Source organism: Apostichopus japonicus, chromosome 10 (genome assembly GCF_037975245.1).
Source record: "Apostichopus japonicus isolate 1M-3 chromosome 10, ASM3797524v1, whole genome shotgun sequence".
Taxonomy (NCBI): Eukaryota; Metazoa; Echinodermata; class Holothuroidea; order Aspidochirotida; family Stichopodidae; genus Apostichopus; species Apostichopus japonicus.
This window is the reverse complement of record NC_092570.1, coordinates 8,619,332-8,636,338: the sequence shown is the minus strand read 5'-3', so window position 1 is coordinate 8,636,338 and position 17,007 is coordinate 8,619,332. Positions and strand designations below refer to the sequence as shown.

The 17,007-nt window shown below is 37.4% G+C and overlaps 1 protein-coding gene and 1 long non-coding RNA gene across 2 annotated transcripts in view; both read left to right on the top strand.

The window, feature by feature from the left end:
• LOC139975405 (uncharacterized) overlaps nucleotides 1–17,007 on the top strand; it is a 77,305-nt gene that overhangs the window by 28,837 nt on the left and 31,461 nt on the right. The window contains exons 5-10 of the mRNA XM_071983385.1: nucleotides 303–570; nucleotides 972–1,271; nucleotides 5,475–7,417; nucleotides 8,115–8,317; nucleotides 13,885–13,961; nucleotides 14,677–14,738. Of these exons, the coding sequence (XP_071839486.1) occupies nucleotides 303–570; nucleotides 972–1,271; nucleotides 5,475–7,417; nucleotides 8,115–8,317; nucleotides 13,885–13,961; nucleotides 14,677–14,738 (2,853 nt within the window). The remainder of the gene's footprint in view (nucleotides 1–302; nucleotides 571–971; nucleotides 1,272–5,474; nucleotides 7,418–8,114; nucleotides 8,318–13,884; nucleotides 13,962–14,676; nucleotides 14,739–17,007) is intronic.
• On the top strand, nucleotides 10,092–12,875 carry LOC139975413 (uncharacterized). Its single transcript, XR_011795735.1, has 2 exons — nucleotides 10,092–10,198; nucleotides 11,240–12,875. It is a non-coding gene; the product is annotated as an uncharacterized lncRNA (long non-coding RNA).

The following is a 17,007-nucleotide window of genomic DNA, read 5'->3' as shown; positions in this document are numbered from 1 at the left end:
TAATATGAACTGTAATATTTGATGTATATCTCATTTGGCTGACCAGAGGTCAATACCTACAGTAGCTTCTTTTTGACTTCATTTAGTGTGTGGATCTTCTCTGCGAGTAACCAGAATCTTACTCTCTTATGTGGAGTTCAAGAGAAGTTCAAATCTCAGAGTAGCTGTTGGTTACATCTCAAAAAATGTCACATTCCAGAAATCTTCTGACCAAGGCTGGTCTCAAATGAAAGTTCTTGATGGGGTTAGTTGGCAAAGAATTACTAACCTATTAGATTTATTGTTGTTTCTCTCTTCCATAGGCATCCATCTTGACCTTCAGCGATCTCAAAGAAGAACTGTCTTCAGAGCTAACCCAAAATGACTGTGTGAATTTAGGCCGCTACTTTTCACTACCACCCAATCAAGTAGAGACCATTATTACAAGTACCTTGTACTCCAAGAACTTTCTACTTGCCCTTGAAGAGAGAGGATACATACACCCGTCAAATGTGAATCGATTAACTGATGCATACATCAAGCTGAAGATCAACCATACTCACTTATTAAAGACCTACATGAAGCTAAGAGGTAGGCCCCTAATCATTAGCTCTCTTTGCAATTTCGTGTTTTAATTCACCTCTTGTAATTTGAAAATAGGACTTAAAGAAAGGTCTTCATCTCCATGCAGTATATTTCAACGATCATACATCCTACATATGACAAAACCTGTTTATGAACTATCACCCACCAACTCGCCCAACCCCTCCTTGCCCAGAAAGATTCCACTCTAAGCAATACATAGCACAGGTGATGATTAATTCTAGATGTTGAAACCAAATTCTGTACACCAAAACACAGTATGTGTACAAGCGTGAAAAATATCACCTTATGCCAAGATGGTTATCATGCATAAATAAGCGTGCCTGTATGTCTTTGTCTATTTAACAACACTGGAAACTTACACTTGATGTTTACCTTAAAAATTTCAGATAAAGAGACTGAATACGATAGATTCCTCGCCGGCCTCTCTGCTCATTTAACATTTTCAATAACAGTAAAACTGTGTGATAACTTTGAAGTTACTGATGAGAACAAGAACACAGTTATCTCCAGTCAGAATCCAGGACTCTCCTTCCTCCAGACAATTGATGCGATGGGTATCATTAATCCTTCTGATGTCAGCAAATTAAAGTCACCTTTAGAGGAATATCATCTTGTCCAGGCAGTAGCTAAGATACACGAATACCAGTCCTTTGTACTTTCTGACGAAATCAAGGCGCAAGATGAAGGTATTGTAAATTCATGTGTATGTTACAAACTTTACACTCCACTGGTACGAGTTTCATGCCAGTTTTAAGGAATATTACTGACTTGATGATTTCAGAGCTCAAAAATAGATAAATTTCACTAATTTTCTTTAATAAAAAAGGTTGGAATACAGAATATTAAAGAATAATGAATGATGCAAGTACTTTTAAACTTTTGAAGGTTAAAGCCTGAAGTTAAACTATAACAGATGTGATTTCTGTCTTGGAAAATCTCATATCATTATGTGATTTATTTTGCCTATACATGAACATAACATAACATCATTCAAATTGCATACTTCTTATAGTTAGTTGACTTGTACAATTGGTACACTCCGTTCTAAATACAGTACACACCGACATCCTGACCAACAGATACATTGACATCAGTGCAAACTGAATATCCCTTATTTAGTTGCTTTACCACCGTCCCCCCCCCCCCCCCCCCCCAATGCAAACTCACTATGATTCACTTTTATCCCAAAATGAATTTTAACTCTTACCATTACATGGCAGCTTTAACAGCATTCGGGCAACAAGTCCAGGACCTGCAGACAGCAGCTCCTCCCATAGATTTTAATTATTTACTTTGATAGTTCAACACAATTTCTCTATTTTAACCATAAGCTTTTTTGAGGCAGCTCTCTAGCCTGGCTGATATACACATATTGATACATGAGGTTCCTCTAAGAGACTGATCTTTTCCCATCCAGGATAACTACTTAACACCTGGGTGTGACAAGACTATGGAAAGTTCCACCCTTTTTCCACTGAAGGTGTGACAGATTTAACCTTGGAAGTTTCCACCACTATACCATGCTCCCTGATATCATGTAATATTTCTTAAGCATAACTGGAGGTTAACCCATGGAAACACTCTCCTTCAATACAAATACCACAGGGGATTAAACTAGACATAGCGTGGGGAGGATTTCCTGTACTAATCAAGGAGGAATTAAAGTCAACAACAACTTTTGACAATGTATACTGAGATGTCAAAACATGTTTTGAGCTGAAGCACATTGATACAACTCGCAGCTTCAATAGGCCGTTCCCACGAATGTGGCAAGCTTGCTTCAAGCATGCATAGGTAGAGCTGCAATTTGAACCTGTGTTTTCATGGAGTTAACTTCAGGCAATAGGGGCATGATTTGAAACCTATGGAAACATCCAAACCAGGTTCGCAGGAAATATTTCGCTTCTTTTTTTACTAAGCATATCCTCAGTATCACTCTAAAGACACTGTTCTTCTGTTCATAATAACGGCATAGTTTTAAGGGCATTTTCAATGTGATAAGCATAGCAATTTCTTTCCATGATTAAGTTAAACTTAACTGTGGAAAAAACAATTTTTGAATACCAGTTTAATGATTTAATGAAGTTTGAGCAAAGGATTAGGCATTTACTGCATGTGTATGATGACGTGTTCGGCGAAAATGTTCAACGGGTTTCATAGTACAGACCGTGACAAATCTAAAACACTGCGGCAAATCCACGATCTTGCAGAGAATATAGTTACACAATTGTAATAGATTTTTCTATCAGAGAATACGAGCAGCAATCGACAGCTAGGCAGTGAGTCTTTTCGGCCTGTGCATACATCATCCAAGTAGCGCCCAGTAGCCAAGGGGGGGGGGGGGGGGCGAAGGGGGCAGCCGCCCCCTTGAGCATATTTTTAATTTTTTTTTAATGTTATGATATTGCTAGTAATTTCAAAGGGGAAAATGCTAAGATGCAACTAACAACGCCTGGGAAGTGCCATTTCCAGCTATCTGGGAGGCAATTTCAGTCAAAATGTTCTTGTACGCTTCGCGCCAAATGTGGTGGCGCTACGCTTAGATAGTTTGCAATGCCGTATCTACGGCTCTGATAGTTTGCCTAGTAGGCAATGCCTACATGTTTGCCCCTCCCTTGGCAAATTCCTGGCTACGCGCCTGGTAGCGCACACGTACTGCTTTCTACTTTCCCTACTTACAGCCGACCTTTACCTACCACCTTTTGAAAAAGTTGATGCTCTGCGCAGGGAAAACATTGTTCGTCTCCGCAAAACAATATTTTGGGTGGTACCCCTTGTCTTGGGGGTTACGTAAAAAATCCTTAAGGTAAAACAATTCATTCATAGTTTCCAAAATGAAAGCTAATCAAATAGAAAACCTTAAAATATAGTATTGTTCTAGCAGATATGCCGACTTTGTGTTCGTAAAATTGTTCCAACAACTGAAAAAAAAATGTTTGCTCACTCTACCCAAAAGAAATAATTAACCCCCTAAAACAAAATGGTTGGGTTGGGTTCGAGATATGCTGCAAATATATTTTGTTGCAACTCCATGTCCGCACCTACTTTATGCTGTACTATTTTACTTGACATTGATGTAAAAACCTTTTTCTTGGCAACCTGCCAACAAGAAATTTGACTATCAGTGTATTTTGCTAGTATTGTATTAAAGAAATTATGGCGTTTAGACTAGACGCTTTACAGTCACTGTGGCACAATCTTTGTAGCTAGGTCTTTACATTCGATCTCAAGCTGTAAATGTAATCGAGAATGGGAATAAGCCTATCTGTTTTTAGTAGTTATCAAAGCAACATGTATATCTTTTTGCATTTCCTGTTATTATTTTCTAATACAGAGTGCAGCAATATTTGTAGTGAACGTGTTTGTGGAAGGTTTTGGTGTGCTTTTACAAAAGTTTGGCTTATTGATAAGGCTTTGTAGGTCTAGAACATGCGACCTTTGTTACTCGATCAATTCATGTTGGCTCCAAATGTATTCATCTCACCTGGTAGGCCGACGCATAACTTTTTGAAGAAAAGTTTTTTGTATATCCCCCTGAAGATTAGCTGTAAAATTATGTGGTACATTGTGATCCTAAGCAGCGTTGATAATGCATTTCTTACAATTACATGAAATTAGTGCTAACCCAAACTTAACAAGTGCATTACGCCATATCGTTCATTCACCATTATTGTTTGTTGTGTTTTTTATTATTTCGGACCCAGAGTCTGAATGACGTGAAACAAAAACTCTGCGGCACCTCCTATCAAGTTTTGACATAATACTTGTGTCGCACCAAATGCCAAGCAATGTGCATACCTCATCGTCCTACCAAATACTTTGCTTAGTCTCTTGGGACATGTTGTACAGGAAAATATCGTTAATAATAATAATGGGCTTTGCAAATTATCTGGAATTCTGCAAGAAAGCAGCTCAAACTTTATACTGTATGTATGCGGATTTATGCGGGCAGCTACACTGTGTACTACTCAGCTATGCCTTACGTAATACCTTCATTCCATCTGCATCAGTCTTTTGTACACACAAACAATTTTAGAAGATACAACACAGTTTATGTTGATACAGAAATAAGCAAGCAGCTTTAACCACAACTGATAAAATCCATCGTATCCCTGTTCCCACGCAGAAAAAAAGTGGAGCAATTTACCCTCCCCTCAATAGGTCGATCAAAGGTGAAGCAAACCTACGTTTGTGGGATTGGCGTAATAGTTTTGTCCTTTTTTGAGAAATTAAATAAGGCAGATTTTATTTACTTTATTATGATGAGTGCATTGTTGTGCTGTGTTATCTGTGTGTAATCATAAGTTGTTGTATATACAACAGCTCTTTCTCCCGCTCACTTCACAATTAAACAATGATTCTTATTACGAAGGGGTCCTTATTGCATTAGTTACAAAGAAATACAACAGTATCAATTCTTTCCATGTATGACAGCAATCATTGTACATTTTTTTGTCTCTAAATAAAAGAAAATGAATTTTTAAAATCGATTTCTCAATATTGGTACATGTAGGGTCTTTGAAAATAAATTGCAGATAGAGTAATCAGGATATTATGGTGTGAATGAGTTATAATAACATCTGGGTTTCCAGTTGTTTCAGGTCTTGATGCATGACACCTTTTGTTATTATTGTTGTTTGTATTACTGGTAACTGTTAAACTGACTAAGCATGTTTGAGCGATGTCAGTATCTTAGTTTGTGTTGGAGTGAGCTTCCTTTACAATGGAAAATTATGAAAGATGTTAACACAGATACAGTGATACCAGATTATCCAAACTACAATATCAAATTACATTTGCCTAACATCTTGGTAGATTTCTAGCATGAATTGTGGAACATTTCACCTTCTCGTAGTGGTAATTTTGTTTCTGTATGTCTTGTTTTAAAGGTAAAGAGAACTTATTCATCAAATCCCTAAAACAGAAGATGAAGAGTTGGTTTGAAACCATGACTCCTGTCCCCTGGAAGAAGTCTTGCCAATGGAAATCTAATGATCTCTTTATAGCCAGCGGCTTAGTCTTAACAAATTCTGGTTCAAAAATATCTAGTAGAGAAGTTGACCAAAAATGTAAGCTACACTACCGAGATATCTTTACTCATGAACGACTGAAAGAAGAGACTCGAATCATTCTGGAAGGACAGCCAGGCTCCGGCAAGACAATGCTCTCCTCTCAGTTGGCCTATGACTGGTGTTGTGGGAAGCTTATGGATATCCCAATGGTCATCTATCTGCCCTTGAAAATTGTTGATAACATGACAATTATTCAAGCTATCAAGATGTTCTACATCCGTAAAGGCATTCCCATTACAGAAGAGGATATTGAGTCTATAATAAACAGTGGTAAGAAGAAAGTCTACCTCATATTGGATGGGTTAGAAGAATACAATGGTGTAACCAAAGATGGTAGTCCCTCAGAGGTTATGAGAGTAATGTCAAAGGAGATACTGTCCAACTGCATTGTTATAATCACAGCTAGGACAGATTATACCAAGCATCTACCTCCATGTCCAATGTTGACGATAGGAAGCTTTGGTGAGGATGAGAGGAATGAGTACATTGAAAAAGTCTACTCTGATTATCTCAAAAGGCAAGAAGAAATCAAGGAATTGATTAATAATGTTCCATTTATTCTTGATATTTGTAATGTTCCACTACTCTTTGTGCTGTTAGTACATAACATTGATAGATTAGGAAAGTTACAAGAGAGTCAGCTCGACAGGGTTACACCTTTCGTGAAGGCCATTGTAGACATTCTGTGTTCTGTGCAGGACGAGGAAGACACCTCGGGTCATCTGTCATACCAGCAGCAGGAATATACTAGTGCAAAGTATGTCAGCATTTCAGAGAGTGTAACATCAATAGACCCCCAAGATACATGCATTACATTGGAGGAACTTGCCTTTAACGGCCTCTGTAAAGGAAACCAACAGTTGTTTTGGCAAAAAGACTTTGTGGATAGATGTGTCAGAAATAGCAAAGCATGGATAGATGCTGGGCTACTTGTTGTTGAGGAAGGAACTCCATTTAATTCCCCTAGTAGAGATCTTCTGACTGACTCAGGCAGTGAAAGTTCCCTGACTGATTCCATCAGTGATGAGTCACTGAACACATCTAATGTTACTTCAGTGATAAAGAGAGGGCTATCCCTTGATCCTGATCTCTTGGGATCTCCTGGAGATCTTCAGACTGTTTCAGGCAGTGAAAGTCCCCAGACTGATTCCATCAGTGATAAGTCACTGAACACATCTAATGTTACTTCAGAGATAAAGAAAGGGGTATCCCTTGAACCTGATCTCTTGGAATCTATCAATCAATCAAAGAATAAACCAATATCGGAATCTAAAGAGAAGAAATCAGAACTTTTACATAAAAGAAAAGCTGCGAAATATGTCTCGCTACAGGTTAAATTCCTTCATAAGTTAATCCAAGAGTGGTTTGCAGCAAAGTATTTAGCCCTCCTCTTCTGGGGTCACAAATTAACTGAACAACATGACAAGTATCAATTGTTCAGAGAACACCTGGCTAACATAGACCCAGCTGATCTCCATTATGTCTTGCGCTTCACTTGTCACATCTGTCCTCCCAGCTTTCATGTCATTGCAAGTTTTTTAATTATGAGAGACTTTAAAACAGGAGATCGTGGGATTCCTGATTACATCATGAACTGCACCTGCCTCTGTTTTGCTGAGTATGATGGTTACAAAGGGGACAAGGTCAAAGACATTGTCGAAGAGGTCTGTAGAAGAGAATCCGTCAACTTCAGCTCTGAAGATAGTCGACTGCTGCTGAGGTCAAAAGTTTCTATGCTCACCTTTGCTTCAAGATCACAGGTAAAGTGTGAAAATACAAATTTCTTAGCTCAAATAAACAGCAAACCTCTGCTTATATCCAGATATATGTGATACATAATCTGAAATGTACATGAATACTACATTCAATTGTCCAGTGTCGAGTACAGCATCAATCTGTAGGATGCAACATTGAAGGTCTATATTTCACCAAATTGTGCCAGACCTTAAGTAAATCTAGTATGTTGAAATATTAATGGTGTAAGTTTATTTTAAATATGTTACTTCTTGAAATGTAGTTCTCAATCCAGAGATTAAATTTGATCTTTGGTACAAGATCCACCTAATTTATTCATTCTGTGGATATCAGACAAAAGTATGAATTGGTCTAGAGGTACTAAACAGTGGCAGATCATTCTGGGATGTGTGAATCATTTTCAATACAACATTATCATATGCTGAACCATCTATTTAACTTACAAGATCAGTGTATCGTAAAGTACACATTTCGTCAATGGAATTAAACAAAGGTTGGCTAATAATTTATCCTTAGTGTTGCTTTAGGATATTGTGACGCATGAGACAACTCTAGCTGATTAAATACACAACATATCTTTACTAGCAAACAAAGTTAATTTTAATGTCTCTAATCAGGTTTCTAGTTTTATGGTTTCCATTTGTTATTGTTGGGTACTGATTTCAGGTTGAAATACTACAATATCTGTGGATTATATTCCAGATTCCAATTGAATGTCTGAAGCTTTCAGATGTTGTGGAAAAAATTACAGAGAAAGCCCTGACCCTGAAGGCTGATGTCTCACTGGGAGTCTTGAAAACCTTGAAGGCTATTGAAGTTAATCGGTGGGACCTGAAGCTGATTGAACAGGATTATGAAGATCTCATAAAATTCGTGATCAACAATGAAATGGTTAAAGAGGCATGGTGAGGATTAATTAAAAGTTGGTAAACCAAAATAAAGATTTTGCACTACGTGCTATTGAAAACAAAGATATATTAGAATGTGTGATTTATAGAGCTAATTAGAAGAATATTCAGCAGAAATATCTCCAAGCATTTGATATCTTTGAACAATGAGAACCATGTAAAAAGTTTAGCTTTTTCGCTGCATCATTTCTTTTTCTCACAGTCTGCTACATCGAGATTGCTTAGTCATAATTTACTCCACTCCTAGCTTACCTGTCGCCCCACAACCATAGCCCTCTCATTCGACCATGTCTACGGTGAAGTGGTACGCCCTCTATGAACAGTGACATTGGTAAAAGTCCATCCTTCTCATTCTGCCACCCATAGTGCCTACACACAGAAATAATATGAAAAATAATGTTATGTAAATCACGAGTTGTAAAAAAATACATGGCATTATGCAAATATTACACAACATTCTGTAAAAGTATTCATATGCATGCGATTGAGGATTACACACACTCAAGGGCGTAGGAACCGGGTGGGCTGGGGGCGCCAGCCCCCAGTGAAAAATATGGGGGGGTGGAAGTATCGTTCTGCCCCCCGCTCCACAAGTCAGAAAACCCCTTTTTCATTTCCAAATGAGAAAAAAAACTCATTTGAAGCACCAAATTGCATCTAAGGCCAGGTGAAAATGCAAAATTCTTTACAAAATGGAGTGGGTGTTGAAGTGTGCTATATTGCACCAAATTGCATCTGAGGCCACCTGGAAATGCAAAAAAATTCCAAAGGGGAGGGGGACACCCCCTCCCCTTAGACCTCTCCCCCAGGCCGGCCATCAGTCTTCAGCCCCCCACTCAAAAGTACCTTCCTACGCCACTGCACACACTTATTGTGAACATCTACTGGGTCATTTTACATGATAGGCCAAGTATATTTTGCCAAAGCGCTAACCAAACAGAAGCAGTGTACATAATACAACACTTCTTGTACCAGTTTGTCAAGTAAAGACATTTATCGTTACTAAATGTACTAGTAACCACGGCCTTATATGTACAAGCCACATACCGTTTCGTACTCAGTGTGCGATTACGAGCTACAATGGCATGGAAAATGACGTTAGATCGGGCCCTGGAAGAGTTGTTTGAAAAATGTGCAGGTTTGTTTTGATATTCTGTAAGGGAACGTGACAAGAACGAGAAATGCTTAGAGACTCACGACAAAGTTGGGTAGACGAATGATTTTGATTCGTTTGCATTACGTAGACCTAGCGTTAAAGTAAAACGATAAGCTAATTAGGCTGTTTGTCATAGTCAACTCATAATTGTCAGCGAATCAGTGTAGCCTGCATACAAGTAAACATTACACGGAATAGCCTACAGACGGACGGAAGACTTAGGTCTAAGCCTATATTGTAACCTAGTGTATCCTATTCCTATTGTATATTAATCATATTTTTGTATACACTGCGAGTCATTTTTTTAAGTAGTACTAGGCCTAGTATGGTATACTTAGGCTATATCAAGTCAGTACATTTGAAATAGCACTGGGCAGCAAGATTTTTTCCCAGTGCTGTTAAGGCCATCATTTGCATACCTCGCTTCTCATTGGCTGGGTCTTTCACTTTTGATGCTGAATTGGGAAGTTCTTGCTTACGCTATGCGTGTGTGTATGTACATGAACATACACGTGCCCGCAGTGGATTGTGATTCGCATACACGTACTGGAACTGGTTACTATCTTGAAACAATTTTGTTAAAAAATGTGTTCAAATGTTTTTTTCTTTGCTTTTGCGCGGACTCGTTTGTGTACATTTACATCCATAAGTTTGTAAACAATACTGCGACCATGGACTGTGAGTGTACATGTCTCATTTTAGATGACTGTCCTTCTTTGAAGGTAAGGATTACTAAGGATGATGATCCAAAACTGAAAAGCCAATAAATCTAATGAGTTAGTTTTGACAAGGGTGAAGCTTTGAACTGATGGTAGAACTTGGTTGTACAGAGTACTGTGATGGCAATGTACGCAGATAAGTACCAGGCGTTTACTTGCTTTAAAACATTGGACAGCTTGACTGTTTCTGATTGACTATTAACTTGAGATGCTTTAAACTGAATGACTCTTATAGTTTTGAGCATACACATTGATTTGATGTTCAAAATTATGACCTTTTGAGACGGTTTATTATGACCCATTGGCACGGTTTTCAGATAATATTATATGAAAGATATAGGCCTTGTATTTAGTCATGCATGTTAGTAGTACCACTGCCACTGGATTATAGTTATTGAACACAGAAATTGTCTTACGTTATATATGATATGGTGATTTTTGGTATCATCTACAAACTGGTTCGGTTTGATTTTACTTCTTTAAATTTACAGCAACAGAGTTGTGCGCTACATAACCACAGGCATTCTACACCCGTGACATAACACACCGACAAATAAGTTTACTCTACTCAAACGCGTACGATTGTACATTCTGCTGCTAGATTGTTTTCTTTTTTGAGTGTAGCAAAGTGGCCTTGTGAAATGTTAACTAGCAGCTGCTAGTTAAATATTGTAATGAATCTTATGTATACGGACCCCAGCCAATGGGAGCGAGGTATGATAATCTTTGCCTTTACCCCGCTGGGGAAAAAAAAATGGCCATCGGGCATGGGCCTATCGTTACGCTGGTACTACGTTCATAACGGATAACATATATTCATGTAATGCAATTATAAATAATACTACTTGCCATTTTAGCAAGTTTTAGCAAGTAGACCGAGGCTGATGTGTTTCAATCGTACTTGCAGAAGTTAAAATTGATTAAATTTTTGGCATTTTCTCTAGGAATGTCAATATTTATTTGTGAGTGGTTAATAACTGCTTATGTTCTACACAATTTTATTATGATGGAAATAAATTTTTTCCTTTCTTTGTTGTTACTTAGGAAATCATAAGCTTGGGAGTTCTATTTGCAAATGATTTCAGAAAGACCTCAGCCATACGTGTTACTTCTTGGAGAAAGCAAAATACATCCTCAGCAGTTATTTGTGATCATCGAGAGACATGCCTCACCTCAGAGGACATTTATGAAGGCCATTGATATGTGCTTCAAATCATTCTATGTGTTTATTCTGGAATACCAAAATGCATGTATTGGTGCCTGGGAATTTTTCCAAAAAAGTTGTTTTATACGAGTTGCCTGGTGGTGTGAAGGGCAACCAGATTAGGGATTTTTGTGCTTACCGTGCCAACAAAAAAGACAAAGTAACTGCAGTTTAGCAGTCGTCATAGACAGCACTCTACGTTTTCTCATCTCACGGATCAGAATGTATCTAAAGTTGTTGCTTATTTGAAATTGACTTTGGGAAAAGTTGTTTCTTTGTGTTTAATCTGGAATACCAAAATGCGTGTGCAAACAACAAAGACAAAGTAACTGCAGTGTAGCAATTGAATATTTTGGCACTTTTAAGTTGACTTAATCCCACAAGACAACACTTTTGTAGCCTAATGTAATATTATATCGGGACTCGCGATAGAAAGGTACTGGGGTTATCTTGATGCCATATTTTATGCTTCTTCAGGAGACGTCTGGAACGGAAGATAGGAGAAAACAATGAGTTCTCAGAAAAAAAAATTGACAAGATCGGATTTGATTAGTGATTCGGTATAATTTCTTCTCTGTCGATTCTCCTACAAATAAAACTAAATTACAATGATTTGACTCTGTCAATTATGCAATTCGAAGAAGTGACGAAATGGTGACGAAGTGAAGAAGTTGCGGGAACATGCCGCCTTTTATACATTACTCTACCGAAAATCCCTCTGCGCATAATCAGAAGGCAGCCAATAACCTGCTCATCCTGTATTAGCCAACGATATAAAATCATTGGATAAATGACTGATCTGCCTTGATTGGTTGGGAGTTTGGAAGTCCACCCCTTTCTTATGGAAACTTCCATACCATGTGAGAAGAACCTTCTTGAATGTTCCACAGACACATGGAATCTATTTTGGGAAAAGGCCCTGTGACATGATTCAATGAGATAGTTAAAACTTCTCATGGGAAAACTGAATCCTCGACCTAGATAAATATATAAGGGGCCTGTACGGTGTCTCGATGGAGTTTTTCGGTAACATCAAAGAGGCAGTATTACTATTTCATAACACTAAATTGCTCATTTTACATTTAAAAGGATATAATATATGGACCTTTGGAATAGAAAGGTAGTAGGATGGTTAATGGCTGAAAACTCAGACCTCAAAAATCAAGAAAATGCCACGGTGACAACAAAATCAGAAGTTTTAAAGTGTCATGATTATTCAGCCAATTTTGAAGCAATGCAACTGAAATTATCAGAGTATGCCTATTTTATAGTGGTCCAAACACACAATAAATTTGGGAATTTTGGAGAGGGTCCAGCCATCTGTGATTTGACATGAAATGACCCATAAGCATGTTTAAGTTGGAAGTTCATCATGATATATCTTCCATATTCTGCTAAGAAGATCATTTTCCTTCTTCAGTTGCAATTTTTCGTGTTGTTCATGGGTTGATGTTTGTGTTAATTGGAAATTAAATATGAACAGATCATTTTATGTCAAAACATTTTTGCCAATGCTGCCGGTAGAGTTGCATTGTTGTCAAATTTTGCTATAAGACAGTTGATGACGTTGGAGCTTCCACATATCTCCTACCTCTACATGTTGAGTTCCAAACTCAACCAAATGCTTTTTATAGTACATGCACTTTTCCAGAAAGTACAAAAGTAAATCACTTAAATTTTCATAGGCATGCATCGTTTAAAGATATGACCTTTTGTTTATTTTTTGTTATTGTAGACAGTTTTTAAGTTCTGTATTGAAAAATGTTGAAATAAAAGGTTCAATTCATCACACATTCTGAATTATCTGTGTTGTCATCGCTTTTTGCTCTCTCTTATATGTACCTTTCTGTGTGAGCGATTCAAACATGCATCCAGATTTTTTTAACCTAATTACTAAAACCTGTGTAAAATATTACCTGAACCGGTGCATGTAAAATTCTCTGACAAAATTTGACATAACAATATTGTACTTGCTTTAAATACTAATCATGTAATATTTTACAAAACAGCAGTTAAGTAATTTTACTTAAATGTTTTAGTGTTCTTATTTGACATGAAAATTAAGTAAAATTTTACTCAACCTGTGTCAAAACGTTTTCTGAGTGTAGGTGTTATCGTGGACAAAGCATAGTTTTTGGTTTCCATTATAATCGTAACCTATGCATCCATGCGTGTGTGTATGCGTGCGTTTATTTTGTTTTCTGACCGAGGACTTGAACAAAAGAATTCCAGGTTGGTTTTAAAGGTTGGTTTAGTATGTATCTTGGGTGAGCATGGCTGGTCTTAATTCTCCTCTTACAAAATACAGTACTTATCATAGTATATAATTGTAGAAAACTATAGCATTTTCCTGAAAGTAAACGACCTATGCCCTCTACATAATTCTTTCTATGTTAATTTATCTAACATTTATATTTATTTCTTTTCTTAATAAGAATCTGCACAGTGGGTAATATTTTATTGTAGATTTTCCTTTTATTCTCAGCTTACTATTTCCCAGTCCACCGGTGACTGTGAAAGATGAAAAAGATCTGAAAAACTTACAATCCCGAAACATTTCAGGTAACATACATTATATTTCATGAATAACAAGAGTTTGGTAATTAGATGTAACAGATATTCCTCTTTATGTGATACAATATCTTAGCCTGACATTTTTTTAAGCTTTTCCTCTAGTCCTGCTTCTGCATAGTGGTAAGAATGTAGCTCTGTCCTGTATGTTGAAAAGATGTAACTTAAGGCTTTTAACCCGCAAAATGGTACTAATTGTAACAACAGTTAAGCAAGATAGATTATGATAATAGCTTGGACAAGCTCAAATCAGAAAATTTCATTTCATACAGAACTAGACATATTAACAGTGATAACAATCATCACAAGGTTGTGTGAAGACAGCAGTTCAAGAAGGTGTTACTGATATTGTTTTAGTGTGTGTATGAGTGTAGAGCAGTAAAGTAGATTGAACATGATCAGCTGAGCAAAAATAAATTACCACAGTGAAATGGATTATGCACAGTTCATTAACTGCATTAGTGCTATGTTTGCTCAGGAGGGAGGAAATATTTGATATTATATTAGTGCAAAACGTGGTTTTCACTAAGTTGATCGTGAAGCAATTTATATGATAAGAATGTGCAAACATGACCTGTAACTTTGACATGTTATGTTTATCCTCAAAACAGAGAAATGTGGCAACGTATACAAAAATGTGTTCAATAAAATATTCCATGTGAGAGTGGCTGAGGCTCTCATTGTTATCTACTTATACTCATTTCAGTTGAATGGATCATTGGAGCACACTTAATTCACACATTAAATGTGACAACTGGAGAATGGATGGTGAGATGCATTATCTTGTATTTTTTTATATTATTGTCATTCATTTCAGATTGTGTACTGACATGTGGTCGTTTTTAACATTCCTTCGCTTAACCAGCAAAAACTCGTCTTTGAGTTTAGGTCTATTCTTGATTCTTTCGTCAAGGCAAAAGGAACCTATACCGTGGTGATGGGGTGTATGTACATGTCTCGGCCTCAAAAGTGGTGACATGGGAAAAATAACTTTGTGTCGCTAGTTGTCAAGCAGTATAGTGGACAATAGTCATCCATTGTCCAAACAAGGGGTTGGAATAAAGGAATAAAGTAGCATTGGTAGAGGTCAAAGGTCAAGTTAGGGCAAAATCTGACAACGTAAAACAAGCAGACTTAATAAATCTGGTCTGACGAATCACATAGTTTGTATGTGGATGGCCCTCAGTAAGTTCTTGGTTGCTTTAGTTATTGGGAAATTTCAATTGGGGTCAGTAGAAATTACAATCTCAAATTATTGTAATTTTGATAACTCCGAAAGTCAAAGGATAGCTTTGATGAACTTTACACGTTGTATGACGCTCAACCATATTGAGTACTCAAATGTTACTCATGGTGACAATATTAGCTTTAAAAGTAAAACTTGGATGAACTTCACACTTGGTATGTGGATCCAGCCTATTAAGTATAAAACCAGTCTGTGCACGGAAGTCAGTAAATTTTCTGATAAACCGTAAATGTGGCATGGAATATCTAAGCCTCTTGGCTTTCTGGTTTATTCCTTAAAAAAGTGCAAACAAGTGTGAGGCCACGCAGATAATAAATAGGCTGGAGAGAGTGCTTATTGCTACCACCGGTTGTTCTGGTGGTCAAGTGGTTTATTATTTCTTCTCTCACATAGCATGTTCGAGATTATTTTAAATGACTACATAAACAAAAAGGACGGTGCAGCACCTTCAGGTAGTTTTCCTGAAAGATAATAAAAAAGGAACAAAACATAAAAATAAAGTCACTTAATTGTTTACCAGACTAACTCTACTCTCTGTGACCCAATTAGGCTGGTTTCTACACTGTCTGTACCACTACAATAACAAGGGTAGATCTGGGAGTACCACTAGACTTTACACATAATAGTAATAATGAGACTGTGATATTTAAATCACGGCACGTCTGCCTTACAATCTCTCTGTCCATTCATGGGCAGGGCATTACACTACTAATACAATAACACAACTAATCTAGTCAATAACATCTCAACCAGTTCCCCGTACACAGAACGTGTTACTTATTACAGAATACATCGTTGAACAACTAATTGTGGTTACTACAGCAGCAAGAGGCATTTTGTCCAAAACCAATTTCAACAGAGGTGAATTTAATCTTAATCAGTGCTGATGGTTAACACATAAAGTGGTGAATATAGAGAGGAAAATACCTTAATGAATAATTAGATAATGTTACTCAAGCTCACTTGGGTGGCTTGCCTATTACACACACATATATTCAACGATAATATGGGCGCAGCCATCTTGTTTGTTATGAGAGGGCGCTCTATTTTAATAATACAAAAATACTTTATGATTGATTGGCAACCTTCCGTCTCGCGAGACTATGGTATTACTGCACTCTTGGTCAGACACTATTGAAGTTGCAGCGCTTAGAGTGGCTGCATAAGCCGATTCTTGAGCCACAGGCTCTGTTGCAGGTGCTGCAGGTAAAACCTGAAAAAGAGGTTGAGTTATCAGGCAAGGGGATCTCTCTATGATGACGTATTTTCCTCTTTTCCTCCCACTGCTCTCCCCTCTGTTCCTCACTGTGCCTTACGGCAGTCCTGACAGCTAGCTGCTCTCCACTTGCTTCTATCTAAAAATACTTTATACACACTTAACAAGTCACCGTAATGCATGCTGAGCCTAGACAATGAACACACGATGCCCTCAAATACAACAATAACAAGGCATGTGAACTTATAATAATATGTTTTAACAGAACAAAACTTAACTAAGCCCTAGAAAAACAATAAACCTAGGTCTATCACATGATATCACGATAGGCTAACCCACGCTGAGAATAGGCCCACGTTGTACGAACAAAAATACGAATTGTGGGTCATAAACTCACTAAAACTTCCCTATCCTAACATGAGCAAAAGCTTAAATATAATATACATATAATTACCTCAATTACGTCTTAAAAAGCGACATCTTCGGCAATAAACTCTACATTTCTAAAGAGCGTTAGTTTGTCTAGTGTTCGTAGTAATGATAATGTGTATTGCGTACAGCAACGAACGCTGAAA